This window comes from Gadus morhua, chromosome 11 (assembly GCF_902167405.1).
Source record: "Gadus morhua chromosome 11, gadMor3.0, whole genome shotgun sequence".
Taxonomy (NCBI): Eukaryota; Metazoa; Chordata; class Actinopteri; order Gadiformes; family Gadidae; genus Gadus; species Gadus morhua.
Genome location: NC_044058.1, coordinates 14,473,470 through 14,491,798, shown reverse-complemented (window position 1 = coordinate 14,491,798; position 18,329 = coordinate 14,473,470). Strand labels below are relative to the sequence as shown.

Below are 18,329 nucleotides of genomic sequence, written 5' to 3'. Positions count from 1 at the left end.
GCAGAGAATTAGCATAGAGCAAATCTATGAATCTTATCTAATTTATCATTTAGGGGGGGGTATTTTCTCATAACTAGTCAAACAAAACAGAAACAAAGGCTGTTCCTTGCCTGGTGTTATCGTTGTATGACATGATTCTGAGTGTTTAGATTCTTTGTAAGCTTGAAAGTACGCCTGTCCATGGGCTTTGGTCCTATGAACTCTATCTGCAGACCTCGCTGAGCCACAGTGTTGATGTAATCTTTTGGCAAATCTTGTGGATGAGAATTCAATGCAGCCACTGAGCCCTTTTTCCTCCCAGTGGGCCACACACACGTCTGGGCCGCCCGTACCCGGCGGCTGCTGGAGTTGTTATTAGGATCTAAACAATGAAAATTAAACATTGGGGTTTGCCGGCATGCCAGTTCAGATGTTATGTGTGATTAGACTAGCATATACGTAGCATTTACTGTCAGAATGCAGAGGGACAAAACACGGAACAGCTTTTGTGTCGTGGTCTACAATGACTTCCCATCTAAAGAGGTTACAAAGGACCATATGCAGCACTTGTATGAGTGAGGCAAACAATGCTATATTGTGTAGGACTATTTTGTCCTTTGCATTGTGGAGTTGCTTCAGATTTGAACCCTCCTTTACTGATGTCAACAGAAATGTACAATTGGTATGCCTTACAAATGCACAGCACTCACAAACCAACATAAAATTGAATATATGTGTGTAGCTTGTAAAGTGGATGGTTCCCCAGACTTTATTAACTGTATAAAAAGCGTCACATATTCAAAAACATTTTATTTAAATGTTTGTCGCAAAGCAACTTTGTACCAAGATTTTCCAGCTTTTGCTTGGCTCTCTTCAAATATGCTAAAAAATATGATTTGTTTTATGACTGTGATTATTAAATAATAACAATGATATCCTCAGTGTAATGTTATGAATTGATGGAATTGCATTACATTTATAGAGAATATTAGTAGTGTATTGTGTAAAATAAAAACTGTAATTAGAAGGACAATATCGGTCATGAGAAGCAGGAACCAGAAATCACAAGGAGTCTCACATAGTGCCTGGTCGATGGGTAAATGATCAAAGAAGTGTTGAAATTCTACTATAAAGATTCAGCAGTGCAATCAGTAAATTACATTGAGAGAGTTTCTCAAGTTTTCCAGAAGACTACATATCTCTGTGTCAAACATCCGAGAGGCCCATTAGTCATTAAATGTACTTAATTACTCTGAATTATCCATCAACTCTTATAGATTATATTTTGGATTAGGCCCTTACTTCTTAAAGGACATGTAGGCTATTCATTTTCCAATGACGAAGCCTAGCTAAAGATGTTGTCACTTTTTCATTCCAGAGCCGTTTTGGAGACTTGCCTGAATACTTTCTGTCTGTTTAAACAGTAGCTCAGCCCTGCCCGCCACCGTCACGCGCTGTGTTGTAAAGGAGAGAGAAAAAAAAAAACGTCTGTGGTGTTGCCGCCTTCAGGGACCGACTAATATCTTCACCATTTCAAAACAAGGGCAAAGGACGGAGGAATCCAGCGGAGCTTAATCTGAAGACAAATGTACACCGCTTGCTCTCCATTGAGGAAGACTGGGAAGATGCTGAATGCAGCCGCAGAGAATTAATTATCTGGAGACTACTGGACAATGTTCTGACATTGTTAACTAGCCAGAGGAAATTAATGAGGAGACAATTCAGGTATTTAGTTGAACATTATACTGAACTAGTTAATGCCTTTAATTAATAACATTAATGAAGGCAGAAAATTAATCTCATGATATTATCTTTTGAATATTGATATTAGAAAAAGTGAATTTATTTCCTCTTCATAATACATTTTCAAGATTGATAAGCAAGTAGAAGAAGACAAATATATGTGTTTGGTTATCTGACGTCCTCTTTTAAGTGTATGCTTTAAGTTCCTAACCTTTTTTTTAACACCTACTGTATAGTAACAGCCCAACCAAAAAACATGTATGCAGATTTACATACATTTTACTATATTATTATTATTATTATTATTATTATTATTATTATTATTATTATTATTATTATTAATGTTATAATATATTATATTATTATATATTGATGTTAGGATTTTTTTGTTCAGTTAGTTTTACTTCATTAGTATTTGTGTTATGGTTAATAAAAGTAAATACTAACTAAGGGCTTGACAGCTCTGAAAGCGTTAAGCCCCTCCCACCGAGCCTAACTCGACCTCCAAGGCATATTTGATAGAAAGGATCCAGAATTGCAGCCATATTCCGGTCTACAGAAACGCTAATGCCGGTCTCACTTCCTATGGTATGTGTCCGCCAGTTAACAGTCCCTAGATCTAGAAGAAGAAAAATATATGAATAACAACAAAACCAACCACAAGAACGACAAGGGGATTATGTAGAAGTGACGAATCATTGTATAAAGCAATGTCCTAAATGTTAAAGAAACGGATATGTACTATCTGTATCAGAAGTCCCTCCCTCTTTCCGGACTCTATCCGCTTAAGTAACTGAAAGTCCCGCCCTCTCTCTCTCTCGGCCATAACGCATATTCGGAGCATCCGGTTCAAGAACAAGAACTCCTGGGTACGACGTTTACGCCTACGGTGCTTTCATACATCCATGGTGACCGTCCATAGCTGGTTAAAAAAGCAGTCGAAGTAGCTCATTTTTGCCGCGATCAACGACGTGCATGGCAATAATTATTTCACTCTATAGTATCCCCACTACTCTTTAAAAATTCCGCCCAAAAAGAAAAAGGGATCCATCCCCAGCTTTGGGCTTTCTGCACACGTAAGTAACGTTAGACGCTGTTAGCTCCAGTTGTCCTCCGTTAGCATGTTGTTGATATGAAACTGGCTTCGGCTGGTTTGATGGCCAGATGGGTGCCTGGCATCCAACGTGCGGATATTGTTATAAATATATTCTATACATATACATGTTGATCGATGCTGAAAACTATCTTCTCCAGGTCCGATGAGATGTGTTGAAATACAAAGGCCGTGGTGACTCTCGGCAGGCTGCATAGTTGTAGTTTCACGGTTTATAACGTGAACCTCATGTTAATGGGCAGAAATCAAAGTAAAGAACTCATGTTTAACTCACTCAGCTCACAGTTTAAAACTAAATGGCTGTAGTTATCTTTCGCGTTACTGGATTTACATACGTGTTGCATGGATGTTTTTAAATAACAAGTACATCTGTGCTACTTTTTATTTTTTACCCCGTAGGACTGTTCAAATCGTCTAACATATTTGGTATAACTCTCGGTCCAGTCATTAGATCGTTTGCCAACGTGTGCAATGTGCATAGATCATCTTTCAAAATACGTGTGCTTTATATAGCCCTAAACTCTAGGTTTGTTTGCAGGCTTACAACTACCCAGAAGGCTTAGGGAAGGCTCTCTACCGAGAGCCGTTTGACTTCAACGCCGAGCCTCCTTGGGATCCCAGCTGATAGTGGATGAGCTCCATCACCGGACTCCTCCATGTATGTATCGTATTATGTAGGCCTAATGCGTCCTCGTCTTACAATTTTCTAATGTGTGGATACATGGTTTCATGTGCATTTTGCAACCCAATATTGAATATTTTCTCTTTTTTTATTTTTCCCCCTTGTGTCTTAATTCATATTTAAACTATAAAATTGTCCTTAATCTCAACTACTTCTAACTAATTTATTATTTGATTTGACATTCCTTCGCTTTTTTTGGATAGTCGCAATCATAGTTTTAATTCAACACGCTGTGGGTATTCCCTGATCAATTTAGTCAGACTCAGACATTGATGTTTGTAAATGCTCAGTTATGTTCTGTTCCACGATTCCCACAGTGAATTTTCTTTTTTACACTCTAATAATTTGGTTCCCATCTTGGTTCAATTGAATACCCAGTCAGACAACTCGTTTCTTCGCACTATCCCTAAAGCCACACACAGATCCCTAGAAAACTACACAGTCACTTCACATCTGTTCCTGAGTGGACAGCTCTGTCCTGCTGACGCACTGTGTAACATTATCGACGCTGGCATCTGACGCTGAGGCCGCCTCCATTGTACCTTGGTTAATGCCATCAAAAGCAGCCTTTTACGGGTCACCAGCACAGGGATTATGGGTGATTGTGTGGGGTAATTGGTGGTAAAGTAAACGAACTCTGTGCCCCAGACTCTGTGTTTTCCTGATGGCCATTCGGATGAATGAGCCTCCTCCACACACTACAAGCGCTAACACCGCTGGATCCATTCTGTGCTCCGATTGGCTACTCGTTGAAAATGGCTTGTCTCAGTCACATTCTTGTCCACCAGAGAAACAATTTAAATAAAAGTTTGAAGCACCCATGACGATATTAACCGCCCTGATCTTGGAAATATTTATCTTGTTATTGATATTTGTCTGTTTTTTTTACCCAGTTGTTTGCATCTAGCACCCCAAGGGCTGAAGAAGGGCCAAACCAGAAAGACCTGGACCTCTCCGTATCACACATGTTTGTTGGACAAGCGGAGGTCATTTGACAAGATGAAAGGACTATATGACGAACCGCAGTACTCCATCGACCTGCTGGACGGAGGCACGCTCCTCCAGCATGTTGTCGACAACCACATCTCTGAACAGTCCCTGGTAATGCAGTTAGAACATTGTGGCACTTGCACTTGTACTCAAAATGTGTTTACTACTCCGTCGACACCACAACATAGTTCAGAAACGGGATTTGTGTTTCGCTAGAACCTGTGATCAAATTAAATGAGTGTAGTAACTCTCCCGTATACTTAGTCAACCTTCATTTAAGTATATTTCCTTGAAGAATATCACTGACTAGAATTGGCTAATACTGCATTTATTTTTCATTGGTCCCTTAGGCCGACAAGAATGCGTTTTTTGTGGCGGATCTGGGAGCCGTAATGCGGCAGCATGTTCGCTGGCGAGCCTGTGTGCCCCAGATTCGGCCCTACTACGCTGTCCGATGCAACAGCAGCCCGGCCCTCATCGAAGTCCTTGCCGCCCTTGGAACAGGATTCATGTGCACAAACAAGGTACCCTAGTTGTGGGAGTTCTCGTCTTACTTATGATCTATCTGGTCTGTGTTTGGCTGTTGGCTGTATCCTAAGATCTTTACAAGGGCATTACAAAGGGTTGAAATGTCTCGATGAGAACCCGTAGGACATTTATAAACGAGTCATACCAGAGCAGTCAGAGTTTGTCAGCAAACGACTTTGATATATTTTACGCCTGGAATAAACAATTTGGGACAGCTGCCAAAATCACTTTTGATTGTTGGATCAAAGGATTGTGCAAGGTTGTGATTCTTGTGGTTTTGTAATACGGTAACCAAGCAACATCTATTCATTCAAAACGGCGCAGCATTTTTGGCCACACTTCCAAATACACGTTCCAAACGCAAGTTACCTTGTGTTTTTATCTTGGTATCGTACTACCATCATGGTACGCAATGAACCGCCCACCTGTGCTCTCACTGGTTCCTGCCAGGTCTCCCTTCTACATTACCATAGTAACCCGTATGTCCCGTCGTGCTCGTCTACCCCTGGGGGTTTGTTTCAGTCCGAGCTGGAGATGGTGCAGAGCCACGGCGTTCCCTCAGAGGACATCATCTACAGCGGCGGTTGCAAACAGCTCTCCCACATCAAGTACGCCGCCAAATGCAGCGTGGACCTCCTCGTGTGTGATAACGAGGCGGAGCTACGCAAGATCGCCCGCTGTCACCCGCGTGCCAAGTAAGTGCCTTCAGACCAGAAGTATCGGCTTTTATCGACCAGCACCCATCATGTATGTGTTACAGAGTTGCCATGTGTCCATTATGATAAACCTCATCCCTCAACTTAATCTGTTGCATATTGTTATTGTCTGTTTTGCTACATGAATGATGATGTTGTTGACATTTATACTAGCAATATGAAAATGCCAGTATGCTTTGAGGATTCACAAGCTCTGTCTGTTGGCACATTAGGGCTTTGACTTCGAACTTCGTGATTCGAATATAATTCGAATATCAAAAAAAATAAAAATAATTCGAACGAATATTAGGCAGCCCTTAATATTCGAACCTGTTATGGGCAGGCCAAGAGGGAGAGACGTCGGAGAACCCATGCAGTCTATTCATAATATTGTAATGACCACGGAAGAGGCAGTGAATGAAGTATTGATTAGACAGCGATTTATTAGAAAGATAATAAACAGTTGGAACACGCAAGACCGGTAACCATAGCAACGTCGGTAAACAAACCTCGCAAAGCCCAATCAAGGGCTGAATCCGAATACTCATACTTATAGTATGCATTTTGTAGTACGCCACAAATATAGCGCGTCCGAATGCTCAGTGTGCATTGTGTAGCACGGAAAACGTTTCCGAATGCGTACTACCGCCACAGTATACAACGGTAGGTCGTTACCAGACTACGGGTGTGGTAACGAACGAAGAAGAGATGGCTGACCCGACACTACCAACAGCGGCTTAGAAAGACGTCATAGAAAGCGGCGAAAAAAAGAGACATTAAAAAGAGTAAAAAAGTAAAGTAAGTAATTAAGTAAAAAGACATTTTTAATTTAATAGCAACGATGACAAGATGGAAAACAGGTAACTTATCAAGGTAATTTTGCCGGCATCTGAGGGGAGACACGTCATCTCCAAACATCCGGTGGAGTTACGGCGGTGTTCGGAAGAGTTCAGAGGCGTTCTACGCATAGCTGTAGACCGTTCTAGGCGTTCTACGCATAGCTGTAGTAGACACTGAACATAAATAGTATGTACTAAGTACTCGGATTCAGCCCAGGTATTACTGAAGGCATTTAATGGTCAAAATATTATTAATAAATATTCGAATATATTCGAATACTAATATTAATAAACAAACGAACTTCGAATATGATTTTTGGCCAAAAGTCAAAGCCCTATGGCACATAATGAAAACCCTTATTTTTCCCTAAACCAACACCCACTGAGATTCTGAGAAGTAAATGCTGGCATCCGTTAATAATTTGTCCATCTGTACTGTTGATCATGGATATAAACCGGAAAATTGTCTGCTGCGGCGGGTGTTCTGAGAACTGTTTTTTTGTGGTGCATTTTTCCTGGTAAAGAGCTAAAAAGATCAGCTCATTAAATACAAGTTACGGCATTATTTTGTATCCATAGCCATTTGTTAAATTCAATTAAACCATCTTTTTGGTCTGTACATTTTCTTAATAGTATATTTATTTGGTATTATTTTATTCCCAAGGCTGCTGCTGCAGGTGCTGACGGAGGCGTCCGGCAGAGGGGAGGAGATGAGCATGAAGCTGGGCTGTTCCCTGAAGGATTGCAGACGCCTGTTGGAGAGGGCCAAGGAGCTGGGCGTCCAGGTGGTGGGAGCCAGGTAAGACCTGCTCAGGACACGTGGACAGGGAACTGGACCAGTAGAAACCCCAGCACCTCCAGGAAGTAGAATCCCTAACCTGACATGCCCTCCATGATTCTCATCAGCCTTTGTCCTTTTTTAGAGATATCGAGAGAGGAGAACTATTGGACATTTTTTTTAAGTAAAAGCTGTGCTTGATCTTTCTTATCACCATTGCTTTTTAATGCTCCTCAGTTAGTTTAGACTATACTATCAAAGTACTGTTACTAAGTAGTGTTACTAACACCCAGGGCCGTCGGACTGCGGGTATAAGGTACACAGTTGTGGGGGGTCCCAAGGCAGAGGGGTGCCCATGGGAATAAAAAAATGATAATAACAAAAAAAAAGTATGTCTTTAGAATTTGCTACCATCCCCAAGTGGTATGAGCCGCACACTGCGCTCGGCGGCAAATTGCCGCCAGGCAATTCTATGCAGGGCGCTGGTAGGGGGAATTCGGGGTGGGGGGCCCAGCAGTACCTCCTGTATACAGGGCCCAGAATTTGGTGCTACGGCCCTGCTAACACCTAGTATCCCTGGCCTCTTAACAGGTTCAACATCTCCAGCTGTGATAACGAGCAGGCATACGCTAACGCCATCTCTGACGCCCGGTGCGTGTTTGACATGGCGGTGAGTTTTCAATAAGTTTTTGTATTGGTTTATTTTTTTTTTATTTCGATGTTGACCATATTTATATTAATATGTAAAAATGTGTACTTATTTGTATTGAATTAAGATAATATTTTAGATTTATTTTAATATTATTCATATTTTCTTAAAGATCTCCTATTATACTACTTTTCTGCTCTTAATTTCTTATTAATGACTCCTATAGAGCAACCTGACACGAATCACAGCACAAAAAAACATGTCTATTTTCGGGGAACTCTTCCTCTCATCTGGGCGCTTTCAGCATTCTCTGTCAACACTCGGCTTAGTCCTTCTCCACCCCCTCGCCCCCCTCCTGCCAACCCCACTCCGTTGTGATTTGTTACCTTCCGGAAGAGCATGCTGCAGCATTACCATACATGGAAAATCCGGATTGTTCTACGTAGATAAATCCCGGAAATTTTAACAAGTGAATCGCGACCGGCGTCCCTAGTGTTAAGCGCTCTTCACAACCACCCCAGACGGTCAGCAGGGAATACGTCTAAATGCATGTACGTCATTATTTGACCCTTTAGTATGGTTAAACATGACTATAAATCATTACAACAACGTTTATAGGTCATAAAAGTCGAAAAAAGCATAATAGGTGCTCTTTAAAGGGGACCTATTATGCTTTTTCGACTTGTATGACCTATAAACGTTGTTATAATGATTGATAGTCATGTTTAACCATACTAAAGTGTCAAATAATGACGTACATGCATTTCGACGTATTCCCTGCTGACAGTCTGGGGTTGCTGTGCAGAGCGCTAAACACTCGGGACAACGTTTGCGATTCACTTGTTCACATTTCCAGGAAATCATCTACGTAGAGGCACTCCTGCCACGCCCCCATATGCCTGGTCAAATCTGCCCGCCCGGTGGAGCTAGACTGCCCTTTGCAGGTCTTCCGGAAGGTTACCAATCACAACAGAGTGGGGTTGGCAGAAGGGGGGCGAGGGGGCGGAGAAGGACGAAACCGAGCGTTGACAGAGAATGCTGAAAGCGGCCAGATGAGAGGAAGAGTTTCCAGAAAATCAACATAGTTTTTTGTGCTGTGATTCGTGTCAGGTTGCGCTATAGGAGTCATTAATAAGAAATTAAGACCAGAAAACCAGTATAATGGGGTGTCTTTAAGGTCATATGCCAGTAGATGTTTTTCTTTTGTTCATGGTGTTTATCCCATTCCCCCAGGAGGACATGGGGTTTACTATGAACATCTTGGATATTGGAGACGGGATCAGTGGTTCAGAGACCCAGCTCAAACAGGTCAGTGGGCCTTCCTTTCCCTGTGTGTCTGTGTCGTGTATCTGTTTATCTGTGTGTGGACATCTAAACCGATATAAAAGCAAAGACCATCACTATCACTTAATGAAAAAGGTGATAAAATCAAACTTTATTTATCGGGCGCAAATGCATATGAGAGGTACGATTTATTAAAAAAAAAAAGATCGGGATGATTACGGAGTAATTTAGGAGAGAGCTGAACAAAAATTATGTGTTTTTTTTATAAGTTAAGCTTGATTGTGTGTGTAAATAATAGTTCACATTAGTATTACATGCATTCAAATATCATTACATGACATTCATGTAATGCATCGGGCGTGTTGACCCCGCCAATGCGACTTCCCTGAATCATGAACATGTAATTCTCTCTGCTTCAGATCAACAGGGCTGTAATGTCCGTGGTTGACTTGTACTTCCCTCCTTCCACTGGGGTCTCCATCGTGGCTGAGCTTGGCGGCTATCTGGTGGCCCCTGCCTTCACATTGGCCGTCAACATCATCTCAAAGGGTGTTGTAGCACGCGATCTGCAGGAACTCCACCGAGGTCAGTAATGACTTGTTCTGCAATGAGATTCTTCAAGAAGAATGAAACCCTAAAACAAAATTGAAGACCCCTGGATGAGTCCAATATTGAGCATTTTAAAGGCAATCGGATTCAGCTTGGGTCAAGTCAAAGAAAACCAGTTAAACATATATGGCTTATGGATGTATCCGACCCAATATACAATTAATTACTTTCTATTAAAGCTAGGATGGGGCATTTGATTTTAAACCCATTTTTGTCATATTTGTGGAAATTCTCTTAACATCTCTACAGCAATCCATAAAAAAAAATGATATCTGTGGTGTGGTTATCACAGACCTTTAATAAGCCTGTTGAATCATTTCATTTGGCCCAAATTAATTGATTGGATAGCCTCCCTGTCTTACTTCCTACTTACCTAGATATCTTCTGCATGCACTCTTCCCCCATACATCTATTGCACATGAACGGAATCTTGCACAACTTGGGCTAGGCAGACCTATTGCTAAAGCTAGCGAGCAAGTCATGTGTTTTGGGGAGTGGTAGACTGGGTAGCCCCGCCCATTCTGCCGGCGATGTGAGTTCGCCCTGCACAAGGGTCTGGAGAAGAGCAATACATTTCGTTCTGCCTCCGATACGTTTTTGCGGCAGCCGTTCAACAAGCTGGCTTTTCCCTCTGGCGCGTTATTGGCTGGTTTAACACAATGACGACAGGAAAGCAACGGCAAGCAGCCAATTGCGTACAGAGTCATTTGAACTAGGCCCATTGACCATGCCTCTTGTCCTGAAGAAAACGACGGCAGCTTCCCCAGACCAACATGCAATCTACGATTGAGCTTGGTCTAGCAATAGCCAGGCTATGGGAGTGGCTCTTGAGGGAGGCCAGAAGAGAGGTTTTTTTAATGGTTGGATACATTCAAAATATAGCTGTCTCTAGCTTGTTTCTCAAAACTGCCTCCACTAGCTTCAACCTCCTGTCATTGTCTTCTGCCCTCTTGCCACAGACGCGCCGTCTGCCAATGACGAGCCAGAGTTTCAGTACTACATCAACGAGGGCGTGTACGGATCCTTCTCCTGCAAACTCACTGACTCTGTGATCCCAGTGCCGTTGGTTCACAAGGTGAGTGGAGGAAATTACCTCCCTAGTGAGGGAAGATGTAACTTTTCAAGGTCTATGCATCTGAATGGTGGTCCTTTCAGCAAGGATAGGTCAATCTGCGTCACTTGAAGGCAACTACCTAGGCTGTATGTATCCTACAAAAATACCATTAATATTATAGTACTCCAAACTGCACTAGGAGTGTTTAGAGAGCTGATGCCTATTGCATATCTAACATGGCCTAATCAGATGATGAAATAATAATAATGAACTAATAACAACAACAAAGCAAAATTATTTAGAACATTCAAATGGAAAACAAATGGCGGCAGTGGAAGTAAAGAAAAATGGAGCCTTGAAAGTAATCACCAGCAACCTTGGTGGGATCAGCAAAAACAAAATTTTCCGAGTCCTCACCCTTCTACCCTGTCTCCCTCTGTGTACTGCCATTGGCCTTGCTATAGCAATCAAAGTACCTTCTCTTTTCGGTCCTCCCAGAACATCGCCCCAGATGAGCCGATGTTCAGCTGTAGCCTGTGGGGTCCATCCGGGGACGACATGGACCAGGTTGTGGAGCAGTGTGTGTTGCCTGAGCTCCACACGGGCGACTGGCTGGTCTTCGCCAACGCCGGGAGCTTCAGTCTGGGCCGGCCGATGGCGGGAGGCGGGGTCACCACGCCCGCTCCCCCGGTCCACTATGTCATCTCCACCAGAGACTGGTAAAAGCTCCAACACTAAAGGAGAACCAAACACTAAAACAACTTATTCTTGCGAGTGGAGAAAACTGAACGGCAATCAGCCCCACCTTTTAAATGGAAAAAAGATATCGACCAGGAGGAGGCCAGAAGGCGTTATATTTTTTTTAATAGGGGGCTGGGACTAGCTCAACGAAATCACACGGTGCTTCGTTTTATAGAAAAATAAGCAAGAGGTTATTCCTTTCTTGTTTTAACACTGTATTCAATTGTAACCAGACATTGTTTTGTTTCCATCTCAGGTTTGAGATGCAAGATACTGGCGTCACGCAAGAGATCAACCTCAAGAACTTCTCTCTGGTCCCCTATTTCTTCAAATCCTGCCAATCAGGGGCTGCCTTCTCTGTCCCAGCTTAGTGATTGTTCTGGTATACATTTTGGAAGGACTTAAACGGACAGTGTGGCTGGAATTTGGCTGGTTTGTTATAGTTCGCAAACCCAAAGTATCTGTCGGATAATTATGCAAAAAAAAAAAAAGGACGAGTCAGAAAGTTAACTGAAAACGTAGCGTATCCCGTTGTATTAGTTATTGATTTAAATTTGTCCTGTTTGCAAGATTTATTTCCAGTGATTGTACTACATGCATTCAATTGTGTATTTATATTTATGTGTATTTATAAATTAAGGGGTTGTATATTTGTTTATTTTGTCTAAAAAGCCTGATTCCAGTATTGCATCTTTGCTTAGTTTTCAGCACTCAGTAATTTCACTTCAGGGCTTAAGGCATGACACAGCTGCACAGATCAAAGTGCAAATTTTTCTTCCAACTTTTGGTTGCAGTTAACTGTATCCAATTGTGCCTCAATGGGGAAACATTGTGAAGAATGAGCACGTTATGCAGCATGAGAGCTGTCTCTAGGGGACGCCGTGGCTATATACTGCTTGCTGCTCATTTCTGGGCTAGAAGCGAGAAGGCTCACTGCTAGGTGTGCACCAATCGACTGGTGTGTTTCAGAGTGGTAAACCGCCGAAGTGTGGCGTGCTGTCTTGGCGAGCTACCATACTATCGGAGGACCGGGCTGGTAATTGCTGTACCTCAACCTTGGCAAACAATGTTTTTTTGATATCTTTTTTTAAGACTAAAGAATGTGCTAAAGGTGGCACAGGGGATGTGAAAAGAGGCCTAAAAAAGTGCTGATTATTGAAGGAAAGGGACGCTTTGTAGAAGGAATCTTTAATCTTCCTATAACTCTTAACAAGCTGTGTGCCATGTTTAATATTTATAATGGCTGCTGGTTGAGCGTTCTTCTTCCTTTTTAAATAGTGATTTCTTGGATTTACCATTATACCTAGTTTTAACTAAACATGTTTATCCTTTGTGAACCGGCTAACAACCAAAAGGACAATACACGTTGTTAACCTGTAGCTGTGCGTGTCATCAAATTATCATTATTAAAAACCTCACTGGGTTGATTATCAATGGCATCGTCCTGTGTTTTCTTAATGTTATGTATTTTATATATCGAGATATCTATACATCTATATGTATATGCAATATAACATGTCATATTGAGTCTCCAATTCTAGTGCATTGTAAAAATGTAATATTTTAAAAGAGTTGCATACATGTAAATAGGCTACTAAGGAAACATTACTTTTATTCTGTGTAATGAAAACAAATGTTAGAGATATCATTACAAACATTAGATCACTCACTTTTTCAAGTATTCAGTCGATTAAGTAGTAGTTGTACAAATGTAGAATAGAAGGCTATATCTCAGGTCTGGACATGTATTATTCAACCGGAACACTAAAATATATATATACACCATATATATACGACATAAATATATTGTATATGTATATATATATGTATGTGCAGTATATGTATGTGTGTGTATCCGTATATATATTTGATGTCAATTTAAGATTGCACCCATGATCTTCAATGTCGGCTGTGCCCTTACAGGGAAACGTAATAACCCCAATCCAAATCGTGAAATACAGTAGTCTTATATGAAATCTGACTGGCATGCAATCCCACGTGAGTGGTGTGTCTCCCCTCACATTTTACCTCAAGATTAGGGTAACGTTAGCCTGGCTGGAATTGGTCTTGCGATCTGGGCTTAACTCACTTAAGCATGCAGTCGTGCAAATTTGACCTCATAGTTGTCTTAGCGTGGGCCCTCTTTTTAAATGATCGCTCACGATTAAGATTTTGGAACAGTTACATCCAAATCGACCACTTTAATCGCCATGCTCGACTCTCCAGAAGTCGCCAGAAATGCATGGGTTAATTGCACAATTTCGAAATAAAAAACATTTGTATACTTCCGCCTTAATAAAATCAGTTGAATCTGAATCCCACCTTAATAAACCATTTGTTAAGTTAAAATAGTTTGAAAACCACTGTCCTGGATGATCAGTCAACTGAGGATGTACTGCCAAACTACAAAGTGCATTCAATTAAAAGTATATCAGAAATGAGGATTACATTTTACATTACATTATGATGAGCATGTGGATTAATTTTAATTAGGCTTTTTAAATCACCCTCGGGGGTGAATAAAGCAACACAGACAATTGAGAGTTTGATCCACGCGTAGGCTTACCTGTGTGAAGCCTCATGTGCATTCAGACTGGACTTCGTGTAGACAAACTTTCCGCAGTCCCCCTGGGGACCAACATGCCCACAACTACCTCTCTCCGGGTGCGATGACTTGAGCAAAAGGAGATCGGCCTGTCACAGGCACAATGGGCGGTGGTAAAGGTGCGATGGGTGGCAACTTGCTGCCACCAGGCGTCACCGCTGATGGCTAAACAAAGAAAACGGGGAGAGCCTGAGGGGCCAGGCGCCCGAGGGCCCCACTGAAGTATATGGCCGCTCAGGCTCTCCCTACCTCTTTGTGAACAGTGCACAGCAAGTCATTGCCCACAACATGGAGAGTGAACCTGACATTAAATCTGATGTGAGGGAGGAAAAGGCAAAAGAAGATGCCCTTGAAGATAACATTGAGATAGACGGATAAAGAGAACCAAAAACGAATTCACTTCAATTCTGAACCTGTGTTTAGATGGAATTTGTGGCCAGACTTTATTAAATGATCATAGGATAAGAGGCTAGGTGGTTTGAGTTTGACAGAAGTGTCAGGGTACCTTGGAGGTCCCAGACAGCCATGTGGCTTCATTAAATGTCAGTTGTCTGGATCTCCATGCAAAGACTCAGAGAACAGAGGGGAGGTTGTAGACACACAATGGATTCATGCACACACAGGCAAAAGGGAAAGGCAGTGGTCAGTCTGGATGGTATGCCGTTCTGTGGTGGTACACATACAAAGGAAAACCAGATATGTATTAATCAGAAAAAGATATGCATTGAAAGAGATGGATCCAAATAGCCTGGCCCCAACATACCAATTGCAAACTGTAATTAGTCTTGAACCTCTCTTCATTTTCGATTTCCAAAGGGCGTCCACCACGAGATGCAGAGCAAATTGCCTCTGGACGCAAGGCCTATGACCAATCACAGCAACGAAACAGATGATGCAGCACTGAGCGATGAAAAGTGCAGTCGTACCAGGCAGAAATCTTTTTGTATGAAGCCAGACTTTATCCACAGAGCAATGAAACATGAGCTTGCAAGATTTTTCTGGTTCCCAGGCTAGGATCCAAACTGCAAAACAAAGAACACTGTGTTGAAACACAGTGTTACAAACAAACATATTTGCTTTGAGAATTAAAATACGATATCATTATTTGACTTTACTTAAATATCAGTAAATATAAATGTTATATGCTATATGTGTGTTTCAGAAAACCAAACTAACCCAAACCCTTTTATTAACTATCTAATTTTATATATAGATTATATTGTGTGACGTTATGTCTTTTGCTCATTTATCTTGTGTTTACTTTTATGTTAACTGTCACAGATTTATTTCTTCTGTTTGATGCAAGTTCTTTACATTGTGGTGCTTTAGATCACGTATGTAGTGTTAAAGAGCTATAAATTACACAGATTTCATTTCAGTATATTATTTTTATCTTATATAAAGCTCCTATTTATACTCTAAAAAACATATTTGCTGGCCAATCCCTGGTTAACTCAAGCATCCAAGATAATAGCATGTCATACATTTCCAAAATGAGACGAAAACCCAACTTGATTTGGAGCCATGTTAACTGTCCCCAAATGTGTTCCACTATCAGATGTTCTAATTGCATGAGTTAATTCATTAAACATCTAAGTATTTTTTATGCAATGCACAGGTGAATCCTGTTGTGCCCTTTGTGGAAACAATACTGCAGGCAATACTTTGACCAAGATGATTGCCATGCCTAATCATTCTGTTCCCAAACCTCTCTCAATGAAAGTGACTTTAATTAATTCATGTATCTCTTAAAAAAAGTTCCCATAGATCCCCGCACTAAATTTCCTCCCTGGGGCTACCCAAGAGGCTTTAATACTCCTGTATGCTCATGGAGCCATAATCCTATCATGCTCAAAGGAAATATGAGTAGCTAGGCAGAAGATTAGCAGTTTTGGGCCCTAAGCTTCACATGAGCAATTGGCAATGGACAAATCAGTCCCGCCGCTTGTTCCTTAAATATATGTCTGTGTCCAGGGCAACCGTAAGAGGAGTTATTTAAAAGCCCTTAGCTTATGATCGTGTTACCTCCCTGGGAATAACCTCTACTTCAGAGGCCTGAGTGACAAGACATGGTGCTCGTCTAATTAGCCTGCAATAATTAATGAACTCTATTCTTCACTATTCACTATCTGGTCATATTTAGTTGAACCTTGTTCAATGATAATTCCATTATAGATTATTCAATCATTATTATCTGAACATATTGAGTAAAACACCTGGTGACCCTGACAAAGAAAATTGCTGTTTACAGCCAGTAACTCTTTCATGGCCTAACAATGACCAAGGTAATTTGATAACCAACTGCCCAACTTGCTAAAGTTAGCTCACACATATAAGAGGTCCTGTTTGGGTTCACCCTGAGTGAGGCTAGACTCGCTCAGCCCGAGCGAAGCCATCTCGAGCGAGGCTAGACAAGGGAACTAGTGCCAACAATCTCATTAGCTTGTATTCAGGCCAACAGGTTGAGGTTCTTTATACCCTGATGAGGACTCTTGTATCTGAATAGCATCTTTGGAAAGAAGTTCTACTCATTCCAAGCCCAAGGTTAGATATTGCTAATAGTTTTTGTCAGATTCATTTTACCTAATTTACAGAGAACATTTCAAATTCATTAGCTTAAACAAGTGAAGTTATGTTTGAAGAGAAGTTCTTTATTTGTCATTGCACGAGCACAAGTAGCCTACTGTATAACAAAATGTGATCGCTACCTTTACCCATCACTAGCAGCACCAGGAGCAGTGGGAAGCCACAGTGCAGGGCCCAGGGACCGACAAATTGGTAAGTGTTCTCATTAGCAATCTCTAGTGGCTTGACCTGTTGCTACAGATGGCTAAAACATTCTCAGATGAGGGGCCCAAAGTGGACCAGAATAAATCAAGTAATGGAGCAAAACCCTATGCTTGAGAAACTTGTGTTTCAGATTTTTTTAAATAGGGTAAATCGCTGCGGTAGAAAAGTTACATAGTGAAGCCTTAAGTATTTGGCCTCATTTTTATAATGTGTTTACAGTAAAAACATTGAAGATAACACGAAGGTAGACCTGCCTGTTATTTTCGTTGGTGGCATGTATGCTTAATAGTGTATCCACCACCAGTATACTTACCTCTCGTTCAATCATGATTGCAAATCTCATTAATAGAGGTAAATCCTGCCATCTGCTGGTTAATCAAAAAAAATATTATTATTGGATTGTCACGCGGTCATAATTATACAACAAAGAATAATGCAGAATCAAAAAGAATGACGATTATTCGTTTTTCCATAAAGAGATTGTTTGAATAATTTCCTTTCAAAGCTCATTTAAATTATTTATTGTCCTATTAAGATTATTTCAATATTTCCCTCTTTAGCAAGCTCCGTACTTTCTAAATAACCACAAAAATATGGTTATTCAATTGTAACAAGCAACATTTAGATTAAGGTTAAATCCTTAAGTGAAACTGACGGGCAGCTTTTAGAACAATATAAGACTGAATGAGCCTTATCAGCCCTTGAAATATATTACTGCAATATGGGTACTGCAATTTGCTCAAGGCAATCTCATTATGGTTTTATCCTGCAGGATTTCACAGTGTAGCCGTTTGATACAAACTCAGTAGTCTGCTACTAGGCAGCTATTAATGTCATCAACTGAATCTGCCTCTGAAATACGGCCCTGGCTATAATACTGGTATTATGTTTCCTACTCTGACCAACTTTTGTTGCGCATCCTAGCTGTTGAATCATTGCAAATATGAGGTTTTCTTCAAGTTTTGTGACTGCAGTTTGATCCTAATCTAGTAGGTAGTAGGCCTTGACAGTTAGGCCTTCTATTGACATTAGCCTTACCTATGCCATATATTACCAGGTGAAAGCAAGAAAGCAAACAATACAAATGCAGCTTAATGCATGACGAAAATTGATTAATCAACTGGCCCTAGAGACTATAGGCTTTGTACTGTTAATTAGGCTACTAGTTATAATATTTAAATGAATAAATTACTACAGCAATTCGCCACCATAATTTGTCAAAATAAAGTTTGAAACTAAAAGGACCGCA

At 41.0% G+C, this 18,329-nt stretch overlaps 1 protein-coding gene across 3 annotated transcripts; it reads left to right on the top strand.

Annotated features, from left to right (window-relative positions):
* Positions 1-1,502: 1,502 nt before the first annotated feature.
* On the top strand, positions 1,503-13,119 carry LOC115554116 (antizyme inhibitor 1). Of its 3 annotated transcripts, none has more exons than XM_030370744.1 (12): positions 1,503-1,704; positions 3,375-3,494; positions 4,412-4,619; positions 4,859-5,032; positions 5,559-5,731; positions 7,235-7,369; positions 7,940-8,018; positions 9,231-9,305; positions 9,701-9,866; positions 10,850-10,965; positions 11,443-11,663; positions 11,942-12,195. In XM_030370744.1, exons 3-12 carry the CDS (start codon positions 4,518-4,520, stop codon positions 12,054-12,056), a joined length of 1,356 nt encoding a protein of 451 aa, XP_030226604.1. In that variant the 5' UTR covers positions 1,503-1,704; positions 3,375-3,494; positions 4,412-4,517; the 3' UTR covers positions 12,057-12,195. The 3 variants fall into 3 exon arrangements, with proteins under 3 accessions (XP_030226604.1, XP_030226603.1, XP_030226605.1); XM_030370743.1 differs by lacking the exon at positions 1,503-1,704 and adding an exon at positions 2,530-2,798 and having other exon boundaries at positions 11,942-13,119; XM_030370745.1 differs by lacking the exon at positions 1,503-1,704 and adding an exon at positions 2,572-2,591.
* Positions 13,120-18,329: the final 5,210 nt, after the last annotated feature.